This window comes from Neofelis nebulosa, chromosome 9 (genome assembly GCF_028018385.1).
Source record: "Neofelis nebulosa isolate mNeoNeb1 chromosome 9, mNeoNeb1.pri, whole genome shotgun sequence".
Lineage (NCBI taxonomy): Eukaryota > Metazoa > Chordata > Mammalia > Carnivora > Felidae > Neofelis > Neofelis nebulosa.
In genome coordinates this window covers 127,762,078-127,776,283 of record NC_080790.1, presented here as the reverse complement: position 1 = coordinate 127,776,283, position 14,206 = coordinate 127,762,078, and the positions used below count along the sequence as shown (strand labels likewise).

General features: G+C 52.9%; 1 protein-coding gene across 24 annotated transcripts in view; it reads left to right on the top strand.

Moving 5' to 3' along the window:
- The window catches only part of ZMYND8 (zinc finger MYND-type containing 8), a 126,481-nt gene extending 124,425 nt beyond the window's left edge, over positions 1-2,056 (top strand). For all 24 annotated transcript variants that reach the window (XM_058685856.1, XM_058685867.1, XM_058685868.1 and 21 more), the window contains one exon: positions 337-2,056. In XM_058685856.1, coding sequence (XP_058541839.1) covers positions 337-561 — 225 coding nt within the window. In that variant the 3' untranslated portion in view covers positions 562-2,056. The remainder of the gene's footprint in view (positions 1-336) is intronic.
- The last annotated feature ends 12,150 nt before the right edge of the window (positions 2,057-14,206 follow it).

The following is a 14,206-nucleotide window of genomic DNA, read 5'->3' as shown; positions in this document are numbered from 1 at the left end:
ATTTTGGTGCCTTTTTCCAGCAGCCGGCGTGGACACAGAAGCACCTGAGTGCTTGATGTCCTTCTGTCATGACCGCGGGTCTGCGGTTCCAGGTACCGCGTGAGAGGTGCCTCCCTGGGCACTTCGGTGCCCTCATCACCCATCTCGATTCTCTGTGATGTGGTGCCCTTGTGTTTGTCTAACCGGCCGTACAGTTGTGCTCTAGAGACCCACGCGTGCTGGGAGGCGGCGGGAGGCCGCCCGGAGGGGAGCCGCGGGGCAGGGGGCCGGGTGGCTCTGCTGCGGTGGAGGTGGCGGGAAGGCTCAACGTCACTTCTTGTTGCTTCTCCTCCACAGACCATTCCCGGGGCAGTAAGTCTAGTTGCTGGGGCAGCAGCGACGAGAAGCGAGGATCCACACGCTCCGAGCACAACGCCAGTGCCAGTTCGAAGAGCCTCCTCCCGAAAGAGTCTCGGCTGGACACCTTCTGGGACTAGGGACAAGTCGCGACACAAGCCACCCACCCCGTGGAGGAAGAAGAAACCAGACACCAGGGCAACAGGAAGCGGCAAGGAAACCTGAGACAGGAGAGCCTCCTTCAGACTTGAGAATTCCAGACCCCCCGACTTGGCCTTGGCCCTCGACACGGAGGGCAGCCCACACTACAGTGCGTCCGGCATTAGCATTGACTGAGGACTGTTTGACCCACACGAAATCTATGCTTTAGATGTAAATAATGTACAATTTGTGGATGTCATTGAACCTAGAGTACCTTCCCCTTTTTATATTTGTATTGACTTTAACTTATAAAAAAAAAAAAAAAAAGAAGAAAGAAAAAGAAAAACGATTAAAAAAAAACAAGAAACACCCAACCACAAAAGGAATGTTCTGACGTTGGAGGAGGAGGGATGGTTGGTCAGCCCGGCTGTCCCTGTGGCATGGTGACTAGGCCCCAGGATCGCCGTGGCACACAGGCCCTCGTCCTTGGACGCCCCGGGGGAAAGTGAGCCGTTTTCATTCATACGTCTGTATGCAGCGCATTGGAATCAGGAGTTTTCGGCACAGGATCTGTGCCGTCGTGGGCACATCACGTCAAGCCATTGGCCCCTTTCCAATACTACGCTACTGTGTTATAAAATGCAAGCTCTCTGGCCCCGAAGGACAGGGAGAAGCTAGTTTATTTTGTGTGATTTCAGCAATGACTACTCGAAAAGGGAAGAAATCAGGTCCTTGTTTACAGAAGATACACAGAAGAAGCAAGCCCCGCTCAACTCAGCCGAAGAGAGCAGAGAAAGTGTTAGGCGTCCTAAGCTCTGGAACAAAGAGAAGTCTTTTCTTTGCTTTGTGGTTCCTTTTACACACACTCACACATACTTGGTAAGAGATGCTGTGCCTCTTGGAAGTGAGAAACTCAAAGGCAGGATGCACGCAGAGGACATGGGAGTCCGGGATGAAGCATGTATGTATTATTTATACGATGGGATTTTACGTTTTTATGTAAGCATGAAACAAAGGCAGTGGGAGAGAATGCCAGACGCCGGCCACACTCCCTGTCACATGTCACACTACGTATACGGTAGTACCATTTTGTATGTTGTGTCGAACAAAACGCATTGAACAAAGCAAAAAGGTGATGTATGTATATGAGAAAATTAACTGTACGGTATCATTCCAGTACATTCTGTTGTATATTTTAGTCCTGTTTACTTTCTCTTCATTGTTGATAAGAGGATGTGAATTGTACAGTTTCCAGCTAGTTCCCCATACATATTAGAGAAGAACTAAAAAGAGAGTATAGAAGAAAAAGAAAGAACATTTGTGAATTGCAGGTGTCAAAAAAAAAAAAATAGCCTAGCTGGCCTTATTTGCGAAGCCTAATTGCTTTTAGCATATGGAAGTATTTTTTCACATTTTCTTTGTATAAAATTTGTATTAAACTTAAATATCTTTTTCGATGACGGCGTTTCTTTGTGACTGAGCCAGTGCACTCCCACGGTGTGCTTTTTTGGGTTCCACCCCTCCCCCCGGTTTTTTCAGATTCTTCACCTTTTTTTAATTAAACTGTTTTGGAAAAATGGCTCGGTCGTCCTCAACTTCGCAGTTTTCCATTCGGTCGGGATGGCCGTGTCCGATTCGCACGCCCCAGCACAGGAGTCGGGGCCGTGAGAGCACAGGAAGGATCCCCACGGGCGGCGGGCACACTGGAAGTGAAGGGCCCCCGGTGGGCGTTTTTCCCGGGAAGCCCCGGCTCCTTGGAATTTACTGACAGAGACTGAGAAACAAGGGGGAAACCCTGACCAGTCTTAGCAAGACAGCGAGAGGGGAGGCGACGGTCTTTCTGTGGCTTGGATGGCGGGCCTGAGCTTAGGCGAGCTCCCTGGGGAGCGTGTGACCCCCCCCCCCCCCCCCCCCCCCACTCTGCTCAGGGACACCCCGGTCATTTAACTGTCCTGGGTCACAAGATGTTTCTTGTTCAACCATTTAAAAATGTAAACCCCATTCTCAGCTCACGGGCCGTACCAAAGAAGGGAATGGGCTGGAGTCAAGCCGCAGGCCGTGTGCTGACCACTGCTGTGGAAGGAACACGATGGGGATATGTTCAAAGGACCGAGGGCCGACAGGTGGCTGCTCTCACTGGGACTGTTCTGGGGCTTGTCTTTGGAGGTGACCTTTGACCCCAGGTCAGAACGAAGAGCTTGGCTGCGGGAAGATGAGTTGGGTGAGCGTCCCAGACGGGGACCAGTGGGTACGAAGACGCTGTGAGCTTCGCGTGGCTGATGAGCTGCAAGGTGGGGGCGTGGCTGCTCCTTCGGTGTAGAGGGCACCGGATGTCCCGCGGTCTGTGGCCCACCGCGTTCGTGTGGTGTAAGCCAAGCCAGAAGGGGCTGTTCACCATCCTAATGTCACCCGCCATGGGTTTGTCTAGTAATAGGCCCAAAGAAGTAACTAGCTCAGGGGCTCCTGGGCGGCTCAGTTGGTTAGGCGCCTGACTCTTGATTTCAGCTCAGGTCAGTTGGTGAGTTCGAGCTCCGTATCGGGCGCTGCGTTGACAATGCGGAGCCTGCTTGGGATTCTCTCTCTCTCTCTCTCTCTCTCTCTCTCTGCCCCTCCCTTCCTTGCCCTTAGTATCTCTCTCTGTTTCTCTCTCTTTCAAAATAAGTATTAAAAAAAAAAGTAGCTCAAGGCCATGGAGCTGGTGAAAGACTCTAATTGGACTCCTATTAAAGTGCTCTTTCCAGTAAATGGGCATTGTCTTTTTTTGAGTTAAAAATTTGTTCGGCTTCCTTTCATTGGGCACGGATGGGCACCTCCCTTCTCATTTGAAGTCCACAGAGGGGCGGGGGACACAGCCCCCTTTAGGGGAAGAGGCGGAGGCTGTAAGCAGGACCGCACTGTCGCCCCGTTTTTTTTTTTAGCTCCAGCCTCGGATCCTGGGGCCCTTGCACTTGCTGTGCCCTTGGCCTGGCACACCCTCTGTCGCTGGCATCAGCTTTCAGACGTCACCTCTTGAAGCAGCCACTCCCCTCCCCCCATTATCCTCTGTCTCTTCCTGGTTTTCATGTCCTTGAGCAAAGTTCATACATATTTATGACTTCCCACTCAAACGTGAGCTCTGTGAGGGGAAGGCTGATCCGGTCACTGCTGTGTCCCGAGAGCTTGGAAGGCTACAGAGCTCCTAGAGTTGGGGTGACATTTGAGCAGGGACACCTCGGCCCCCGGACCCTGCCCCCAGCGGTCGCCGCTGCAGCCTCCCAGAGAGGAGAGACACCAGAGGATAACGTGGCTTACTCAGCGGTAGAGAAACCGGTGCCTTTAAAAAAATGTTGAATTTGGGGCGCCTGGGTGGCGCAGTCGGTTAAGTGGCCGACTTCAGCCAGGTCACGATCTTGCGTCTGTGAGTTCGAGCCCCGCGTCGGGCTCTGTGCTGACAGCTCGGAGCCTGGAGCCTGTTTCCAATTCTGTGTCTCCCTCTCTCTCTGCCCCTCCCCCGTTCATGCTCTGTGTCTCTCTGTCCCAAAAATAAATAAAAAACATTGAAAAAAAAATTAAAAAAAAAAATGTTGAATTTGCTATTTATGGGGCTAGGTCCATGCCTCAAATTTGAAAAGCCACGGGTGTGCTCCCAGCCTCGCTGGCTCTCCCAGGGCCCCCTCCTCCGCATCCCTCAGTCTGTATTTACAGACCCTCGCGGGGAGGCAGGTTTCCTTCCTTTTGGAACAGAAACGGGCAGCACCTGACCCCCGACCTGCTGTGTTGTTTTCCTTTTCTACTTAACCTGAGGCCTCGGGCTTTGCTCCCTAAGGCTCAGGTCTGGGGCCCCTTTGTTCCCCTGTGGACACGTGACCCTGGGATGTAAGAAGACCGAGCATGTCACAGCCTCCAGTGCACGGGTCCTCGGGTCCTCGGTCCCCAAACAGTGGCCCCGGGGTCCCCGAGGCTGCACCAGAGGGTCTGTGAGTGGCTAGGTGAGAGGAGGAGGACTTGGGAGGACAGGGCTGCAGGGCCTTCCTCTCTGGCTTTGGTCCCGGTCGAGTGTCTGCCGATGCCCGATGACTTTGAATCTACAAAGGAGAAGAAGGAGGACACAGTGGGGTCCGCCGCGGCCACGGCCACGGCCACGGCCATGGCCCTCGCTACTTTGACCAGTGGCCTGGCGTGGGGGCAGGGCCTGCTGCCGCGGCCTGGAACGCGATTGGGTACTCTCGCCACCTGGTGGCCGCCGCCTAGAACTGCAGCCCCACAGAGCCCGAGCTGGACCACCGGGGACAGAGAGAAGCTGGGCCAAAGTTCATTCGGGTGACAGCTGCTTCCCCGGACACCGCATGAACTAAGCACTGAGGACACAGCACCGAACGGCCTCTCTGCTCCTCCCTCTGACACTCTCCACGGGAAGCAAATAGGCATAGGATGCAGTCCTAGGCGGGACGGTGTTGCATCAGGTGAGTAAGGGAGGCAGGGTGTGATTGGGCACGGCCCCCCCCAGGGAGCTGGACGGCGAGCAGAAACCTGAAGGAGGGGTACCGAGCCGTGACGACGAGGGCAGCGGTCGTTAATGCTGGCAGATCATTAGAAGCACCCAGCAAGATGTGAAATCGGTGACTGGTGAGACCCTCCCTGCTATCCCGGAATAACGACCTCCCACTCCCGGAGGTGGGGCTTGGGCGTCTGTCACGGAAGGCTGCTCAGTGATCCTAAGGCGCGGCAGAGCCGAGAGCTGCTAACATCCCGGGCAGAAGGAAGAAGGCACGCAAGAGGCCTGAGGCGGGGACCCGGCCTCTTGCGGGGGGGGAAGGCCGGCCAGGGAGGCCAGAATGGAGGGATCCCAGGTGGGGGCGGGGGGCGATGAGCTCAGAGAGGGAGACAGGGAGAGAAGTTGGGGTTTGCACCGTGCTCCAAAAGGGATGGGAAGCCATGTGGGTGGTTTAACAGCTTTATTGAGTTGCAATTCACATACCGTACGATCTACCCACTTGAAGTGTGTAATTCAATGATTTTTGGTATAGTACGTTATTGATTTCTTTTTTTTTTTTTTTTTTAAGTTTTTTTTTCCAACGTTTTTTATTTATTTTTGGGACAGAGAGAGACATAGCATGAACGGGGGAGGGGCAGAGAGAGAGGGAGACACAGAATCGGAAACAGGCTCCAGGCTCTGAGCCATCAGCCCAGAGCCTGACGCGGGGCTCGAACTCACGGACCGCGAGATCGTGACCTGGCTGAAGTCGGACGCTTAACCGACTGCGCCACCCAGGCGCCCCAGTTATTGATTTCTTTAAAAAAAGTTGTAAAATACAGCAAACGTTGCCCTTTTAACCATTAAAAAAAATGTTTATTTTTTAAATTTTTTTTTTTTCAACGTTTTTTATTTATTTTTGGGACAGAGAGAGACAGAGCATGAACGGGGGAGGGGCAGAAAGAGAGGGAGACACAGAATCGGAAACAGGCCCCAGGCTCCGAGCCGTCAGCCCAGAGCCTGACGCGGGGCTCGAACTCACAGACCGCGAGATCGTGACCTGGCTGAAGTTGGACGCTCAACCAACTGCGCCACCCAGGCGCCCCAAAAAAATGTTTATTTTTGACAGATTGCACACACAGGCACAAGTGGGGGAGGGGCAGAGAGAGAGGGAGACGAGAATCTCACGCAGGCCCCGTCCCTGATGTCAGTGCAGAGCCCAGCACGGGGCCTGATCTCACGGTTCGTGAGATCACGACCTGAGCTGAAATCCGGAGTCAGACGCGGAACTGACTGAGCCCCCCGGGCGCCTCCTGCCCTTTTAACCGTTTTTAAATTTACAATTGGGTGGCATTAATCAGAGTTGTGTTTCAAACATAGAAATGTTTTCCAGACTTCAACTTTCATACCAGGGCACATCAGGACACCATCGACATTATTATTTACTTTTTTTTTTTTTTAACGTTTTATTTATTTTTGAGACAGAGAGAGACAGAGCATGAACAGGGGAGGGTCAGAGAGAGGGAGACACAGAATCTGAAACAGGCTCCAGGCTCTGAGCTGTCAGCACAGAGCCCGACGCGGGGCTCGAACTCACGGACCGCGAGATCATGACCTGAGCCGAAGTCGGCTGCTTAACCGACTGAGCCACCCAGGCGCCCCTATTTACTTTCTTTAATCCAGGGAAGCAAAGATCACCCATGTACCTTCCAGCATCACTGGGGCGGGCTCACCCCCCCTCCCCCCGCCCCCATGCTGAGCCCTGAGCTGAGGTTTCCCATGCTGTAATCTTTAGGTCTTCTGATCACTCCATGGGGCAGGACGGGGAATGCGACTTGCCCACAGTCACATAGCAGGTCAGTGCCAGAGCCAGGGTTCAAACTGGACCACCTGCTTCCCGAATGAGCACCGTGACCCATCGAATGAAACTGCCCCAGTGTCTGGGGCACCGTGGTCAGTTTACGAAATGCCTTCTGGGCCCCCTTTCCCTGACTCCCCTCAACTGTCCACGAGGTGAGGATTGTTCTGCTCCTAGTACAGCTTGGGAAACTGAGACTCAAGGGTTCAGGGCATTGGGTTGTTGTTGTATTTAACATTTATTTATTTTTGAGAGAGAGAGAGAGAGAGAGAGCGTGAATGGGGTCGAGGCAGAGAGAGAGGGAGACACAGAATCTGAAGCAGGCTCCAGGCTCCGAGCTGTCGACACAGAGCCTGATGTGGGGCTCGAACTCATGAACCATGAGATCATGACCTGAGCCAAAACCAAGAGTCAGACGCTTAACTGACTGAGCCACCCAGGTGCCCCTAAATGTGGTCAGGTTTTTAGTTGCAAACAACACTCTACGTAATCTGAGCAGGAAAGGAGTTTATAAAAGGGCATTATGTGATTCACAGATCTCCAGGAGGGAGGGCCAGAGAGACTGGCTAGGAGATTGCACAGCCACAAACAACGTCCAGGTTACATGGCAGGACGTTCCCGTCACTGTCACTGGGCCCAGACATCACAACTGTCACCAGTGGCACGGGTCATGTCCCGTCTGCCTCCTTGCTAGATTGCATCCCACACTTCGGAATGCACTTCGCAGAATTCCATGGCTTCGTCATCTGGATCAGGTAAATCCAGGTTGCCCTGGGTCTAAATGCAAATACCATTTGGAGGGTATTTGATTGGCTGAGTCTGCAGCTGGCTGTATCTGATTGGTTGAGTCTAGGTCACATGCTTCCGTTGCAACTGCAAGGAAGGCCGGGAAGGTGAGATTCATTCAGGTTGCTTCGGCCGCAGGCTCCTAAGGTAGGAAATTGTGCAAACAAAAGGCCTTGGGTTGACAAAAACATCGATAGCCGCCACCGCAGAATTGCCCGCAGTCTCTGTCAGGTCAGTTGTCGAGAGCAGAATTCACCCAGCCAGGTAGAGCGCGAGGGTCTCATGAGCAAACCCGTCCGTAGTGCGACTTGAGTCAAGCTGGTGGGGCTGGAACTACGTTTCCCAGAATCCCTTTCTTTGAAGGGTGTGGAGTTAGAATTGACCAAAAGAGGAACTTGGGTGAGATTTTGAAGGCGGAAGGGGAGCAGCCGTCTCTTCTCTTGCAAGGTCGCCGTGGCTACAGGTGGTGACAGGTGCAGGTGTGCCCTCGGGCTCCAGCGTGTCGCTGCTGTCCTCCGCGCTGCGCCCAGGTCTCGTTTCTGACATCTGGCCCACCCCGGGTGCTTGGCTGCAGAGGCCAAGCGTCCCCAATCGGTTTCTCTTCCGGAGCCTCTCCGCAGACTCACTTTGGTAGCCGGACATGCCTCACTGGTGACTCCAGGTGCCACTTTTCAGAATTTCACTTCCTGAACTCCTCTGACCCCTGTAGAAGGTCGAACTCCCATAATACATTTCTTACCCCAAACCCATGGGCCAAATCTGGCTGCTTCCCTGGTTGGATGCGACACATGAGGGTCTGCAGGATCGCAGGGAGGACTGAGGCTGCCGCGCTGAGGGACTGGCCACAGGGTGGGCGGTGAGGAGCCGGGCTGCTCCTCCCGCAGGATCAGGAAGCATCGCTGTCCGTCTGGTAGCAGCTGCCCAGCTCCTGGGTCCTGCCGGGCGCCAGCTTTGCTCTGGCCTGCACCTGCTGGCTGGATGCCCTGGGTGCAGCCTCCCTTCTCTCCCACTGACACACTTACACAGTACCAAATACACGTCTCTTGTGAACGCAACTGATCTGTGGACCCTTCGGTGCTCCAGACCCCTGGCTGTAAGGGAGCCTGCAGAAGTTTTCAGCTTTCCAGCCTCTCGATTCGGGAAGGCTCAGCAGAAGGAGGAGCCATGGTTGAACCTGAACGAGTCATTTCTCACCCAGAGTCGCGGCCTGGGATCAAACCCTTGGCTTTGCCATCTGGCCCAGGGCTCTCGTCGGGGAGTGATATTAATGGAAAACCATTGCCCCCCTGGCCCGGTCCAAGGCCAGGTCAGCTGGGTTCTAGACAGCTTGTACAACTGAGTCCCGACATCCCTTCGCTTTGCAGAAGGGAATTTCCTTTTCGTATCCTCTTTTGATAGAAAAGCATCTCTTCACTATGGAAAAAAAAACAGCTGCCATGTGTGATGGTAAATGGTGTGGTGGGGAGACAACAGGGTGTGGCGGGGACTGTGGTAAACAGCGAGCCTGGCGAGGAGCCGCAGTGAAAAGGGGAAGCTGCGGGGCGGCTCCGGCTGACCACGTGTGCACGCAGGCTCAGGATTGGCATAATCCTCCACTGTTTCTGGAGAGAAGTAGATCTTGAATTAAATCTCTCAAGTTTTAAATGTGAGCCACCAGTGGGCAACCTTGACCCAAGGACACTAATTTAGCAGTCAGAGATGCTGGGTTGGGGTCCAAGCTCTGCCACATTCCAGCTGCAAGGTCAGGGGCAAGCCACAACACCTCTCTGGGCCTCAGTTTCCCCCCTCTGTAAAACGGGGCTTACAAAGACGGCAGTTAATTGGATGATGAGCTTTCGTTTGCCAAACCTTGTTCGAACCTAGTATTTTGCAAACAATGGGTTGTGAGCGAAATTGATCTAGTGCATCGTGACCTGCATCATTTAAGGGCGAAATTGAACAGGATGGAATGTAACAGGACGCATCATGGTAATATGGGTGGGCATCGCTTTGTGAAACCTATTTTAGACACACACGATGCATACACATTCGTATTCACACACACGTACACGTCCATACGCGGTCCTCGGTCTGATGGAACATGGACTTCTCACTGTGCAGCGCAGTCAGAAAAGTCCGAGAGCCCGTGTTCCAGGTGCTGGTCATGTCTGTGTGCATCTGGTGCTGTCGACGACCCGTGAGGTGGGTTCTACTGTCACCCCCGTTTTGCAGCTGAAGAGGGAGGTCCAGAGGGTGAAGTTCCCGCAGATAGTAACAGGAAGAACCGGGATTTAACCCAGTGTCCACGGCCCGATCGCCACGCGATCCTTCGTCTCCAGACAGGGCCACGGGCGGTGGTGAGACTGGAAGGAGCTAATGCAGGTCGAGGGCTTGCTTAGCCCAGTGCCTGGGACGGAGCAGGTGCTTGATAGATGTCAGAAGCCGGGCTTGCGTTTGCAGCTTCTCATTCAACCACGCCCGGTGGCCAGCAGGATCCGAGGGCCACGACCAAAGAGGCCAGGGACTCTGCCAACTCCGCTACCCATGGAGTAGGGGGTGGGGTCTGCAAGGGCACCTCACCCACAGCCAGGGTTTACCAAGTACTTCATCTGGGGCCAAATACTCCCTGCTGGATTTTACAGTCCGTATCTGGCTGTATTTGGCTTAGCACTGCCCTTGAATGGACTTCAGGATATAAAAAGAAATCCCGGCATTTTTTTCCCAAACAGCTTTAACTCTGATCACACGCACATTATTAAACATGGGAACAGCTTGTTCTTGCCCTTCGCAGGGCTGTGGCCGCCGTCGCGTCCCTTTGCCTTTCCGCGTAGACACAGGTGTCTGCTGGGATCCCCATCGTGGCCGCGGCAGGTCAGTGGATCAAGTCTTAGGCCTGGACGCAATGTCAACGGCGCTGCCATTTCGTCGAAGCCATCGCTGAAGCACGGGCACGGCCTGATGGCAGTGCTTTCTGAATCTTTTCAAGGGCAGCCCTGCATTTTCAGGCCTTTTTTTTTTTTTTTTTTTTTTAATTTTTTTTTCAACGTTTTTTATTTATTTTTGGGACAGAGAGAGACATAGCATGAACGGGGGAGGGGCAGAGAGAGAGGGAGACACAGAATTGGAAACAGGCTCCAGGCTCTGAGCCATCAGCCCAGAGCCTGACGCGGGGCTCGAACTCACGGACCGCGAGATCGTGACCTGGCTGAAGTCGGACGCTTAACCGACTGCGCCACCCAGGCGCCCCGTCAGGGCTTTTAATGAAGTGGCACCTGCTGGCTCCGGCCAGCTGTGGGGTCGCACTGCCCTCTGGTGGTCACCGGCAGGCATAGCTTCACCAGCGCTGAGCCGGCATCGACGGGGGCTGAAAGCGCCGTGGGGAGACTGACTGGTCAGGAATCCGGACAGCGGTGGAATGTGGGTAGAGGGGGGGAAGGGCGCGAGGGAGCCTTCTGGGGGCCTGGAAACCTCTTCCATCTTGTCTGAGTGGTGGTTACCCGGTGTGATCCTAGGTAACAATACACCAAGATGCACGCTTGAGTTTTGTGCAGGAAACTGTGTGTAGGTTATACAATGAAATTTAAACGTCTCCTTTAAGTTTATGAGGAACCCCAGTTGTCTTTGACCGGACACCCTACCTCCATCCTTCTCCCTCCAAACTATCGTGGCCCCCCCGCCCCCAGTAGCCAGGGTGATTTTTTAAAAATGTAAATCAGATCAGGCCGCTCTCCTGATTAAAACTCTCGGGTGTGTTCTCATGGGATTGAGAATCAAATGCCAACTCCAGTAAAACTCCAAATTCAGAACCAAAAGGATCCAGCCACACCCGCCGGGGCCTTACCTTCCCACCCCATGACCTTCGTCCTCAGCTCCAGTCTTTCCAGGTTCCCCTTGTTTCCCTCCAGGTCCGAGGCTTTGCTTGCCCGCAAGCTGTGTACTTCCTGTGTCTCCCCCTGGAGTGCTTTCCCTGGATTTTCTCACCATCCAGGACTGAGCTCCAGGGCCACCTGCTTGGATGTGGCCACGCACCCCCCACACCTTTCTGGTTACTCTGCTGCATCACCCCAAGGCTTCCTTCTGGACTCCAACCAGCGTCTGAGGAGGAGAGAAACCCCCATCGCTGACCCTGCAACCCCACCCCGGGGTATTCTGAGTCACAGAAAGTCTCAACCCCCAGAAAGACCCTCAGTGTTTACCCCCTGGACAAGAGGCTGCTTTTTGGACCCTAAATGTTTCACGGGACAGATCCTGTGATCTCTTTTTTATTTTATTGTTTTAATGTTTATTTACTCCTGAAGGAGAGAGAGAGAGAGAGAGAGAGAGAGAGAGAGAGAGAGAATGTGAGTGGGGGAGGGGCAGAGAGAGAGGGAGACACAGAATTCGAAGCAGGCTCCAGGCACAGAGCTGGCAGCCCAGAGCCCGATGAGGGGCTCGAACTCACGAACCGTGAGACTATGACCTGGGCCAAAGTCAGACGCTTAACTGACTGAGCCACCCAGGCGCGCCCTGATCTTTAAGACAGTCTTATAGTAACTGATTCACAGCATGAAATATATAAATAAGGCACTCTACCCCTTACCCGTATGTCTGATAGTCCCTACGGGTCGCTTTTTATTAATTTCTTATATCTTCTTCCCAAGTTTCTTTCTGCCAATATGATCGTGCAGGTTTTACTTTTTCCTCGTTTTTACACAAAAAGTGCCACGTGCCATTCCGAAACTGGCCCTTTGTACTTCTGTGTCCACGAGATCTTCCCAAACAGATCCATAGGAATATTCTTGTCCTTTTTCGTGGTTGCACGGCACTCCATTATGTGGCCATATTGTAATCTGACCCCGTTCACCACTGATGGGTATTTGGGTTGTTTTCATTCTTTGCTACTCCCAACAGTGTTGTAGAAAATAAGTCTGTATGGAGTTTTCACACCTACGTAGACAGAGCTGTAGATAAATTCTCAGAAGCGGAATTGCTGACAAGATTTACAAGTTGGATAAATATTGCCGCCTTTCCCTCTTTAGGAGTTGTGCAAAGTGCTAATTTCAGCTTCCACCAGCAGCGTCCGAAGGGCCCACAGCTCCTCTGCTCCTAGGAGTCCTACAGCTTCCAAACGTTTCTCGATCTGATGTGGAAAATGGCATCTCAACGTATGAGTGAAATTGACCCTCTTTGAATTAAGTCATTAGAAAAAGTGTTTGTTTGTTTGTTTATTTGTTTATTTATTTGTGAGAAAGTGCGAGCAGGGGAGGGGCAGAGAGAGGGAGAGAGAGAATCCCAAGCAGGTTTCCATGCTGTCAGCGCAGAGCCTGATGCGGGGCTCAAACTCACCAACTGTGAGCATTAGGAACTAATGCTGCATCAATGGAAACCTACCCTAGGCATGTGGACTATTGCCTATAAATGAAACCAAATTAAAGAGTCCAAGGATGGAGAGAAAAGACTGGATTAAAAATTTTAAAGCCAGTTTTTGAGTTCTGCATTTGGGATGGGAGTGTGGGGGGTGACTGAGGTCACGCATCCCGAAACTTGTCAGTCAAGGAAGCCAGAGAGTTCTGTTTTGTGTTTTGTTTAAGCCCCTTTGTTGTGTTTTTGTCCTTTGCAACTGAAAGGAATCCCAATGGCGGCCCTCTGATTTCTAAAACCCTTGGATAGGCAGATACCTTCAGCCTCAGAGGTTGACCTGAGGACTTTGTTGGGTCTCTGTCCTTATACTGGGCTGTCAGGAGGTTCTGGAGTCATGTCCAGACTTCTGGGAGGCCAAGGGCTTTTGTTTGTGAGTGCTGTATAGTCCAGTTACTCTAAGATTGTTCTCAAGAGCTGCAAGATACTGCTGGGGAAACAGTGAAGATAGCCTGGGGCCAATGAATCTTAGGTATCCACCACCCAGCCATCCATCCATCCCCCATCTGACCATCCATCTGTCCATCCATCCATCCATCCATCCACCATCCATCCGTCCATCCATCCATCCATCCCCCATCTGACCATCCATCTGTCTATCCATCCATCTACCATCCGTCCATCCATCCATCTATCCATCCATCCATCCATCCATCCATCCACCATCCGTCCGTCCATCCATCCATCCATCCCCCATCTGACCATCCATCTGTCTATCCATCCATCTATCCATCCGTCTATCCATCCCCCATCTGACCATCCATCTGTCTATCCATCCATCCATCCATCCATCCACCATCCATCCATCCGTCCATCCATCCATCCATCCATCCCCCATCTGACCATCCATCTGTCTATCCATCCATCTACCATCCGTCCATCCATCCATCTATCCATCCATCCATCCACCATCCGTCTGTCCATCCATCCATCCCCCATCTGACCATCCATCTGTCTATCCATCCATCTACCATCCGTCCATCCATCCATCCATCCATCCATCCACCATCCGTCCATCCATCCATCCATCCCCATCTGACCATCCATCTGTCTATCCATCCGTCTATCCATCCCCCATCTGACCACCCATCTGTCTATCCATCATCTATCCATCCGTCCATCCATCCATCCACCATCCGTCCGTCCATCCGTCCATCCATCCCCCATCTGACCATCCGTCCATCCATCCATCTATCCATCCATCCATCTACCATGCGTCCGTCCATCCATCCATCCCCCATCTGACCATCCATCTG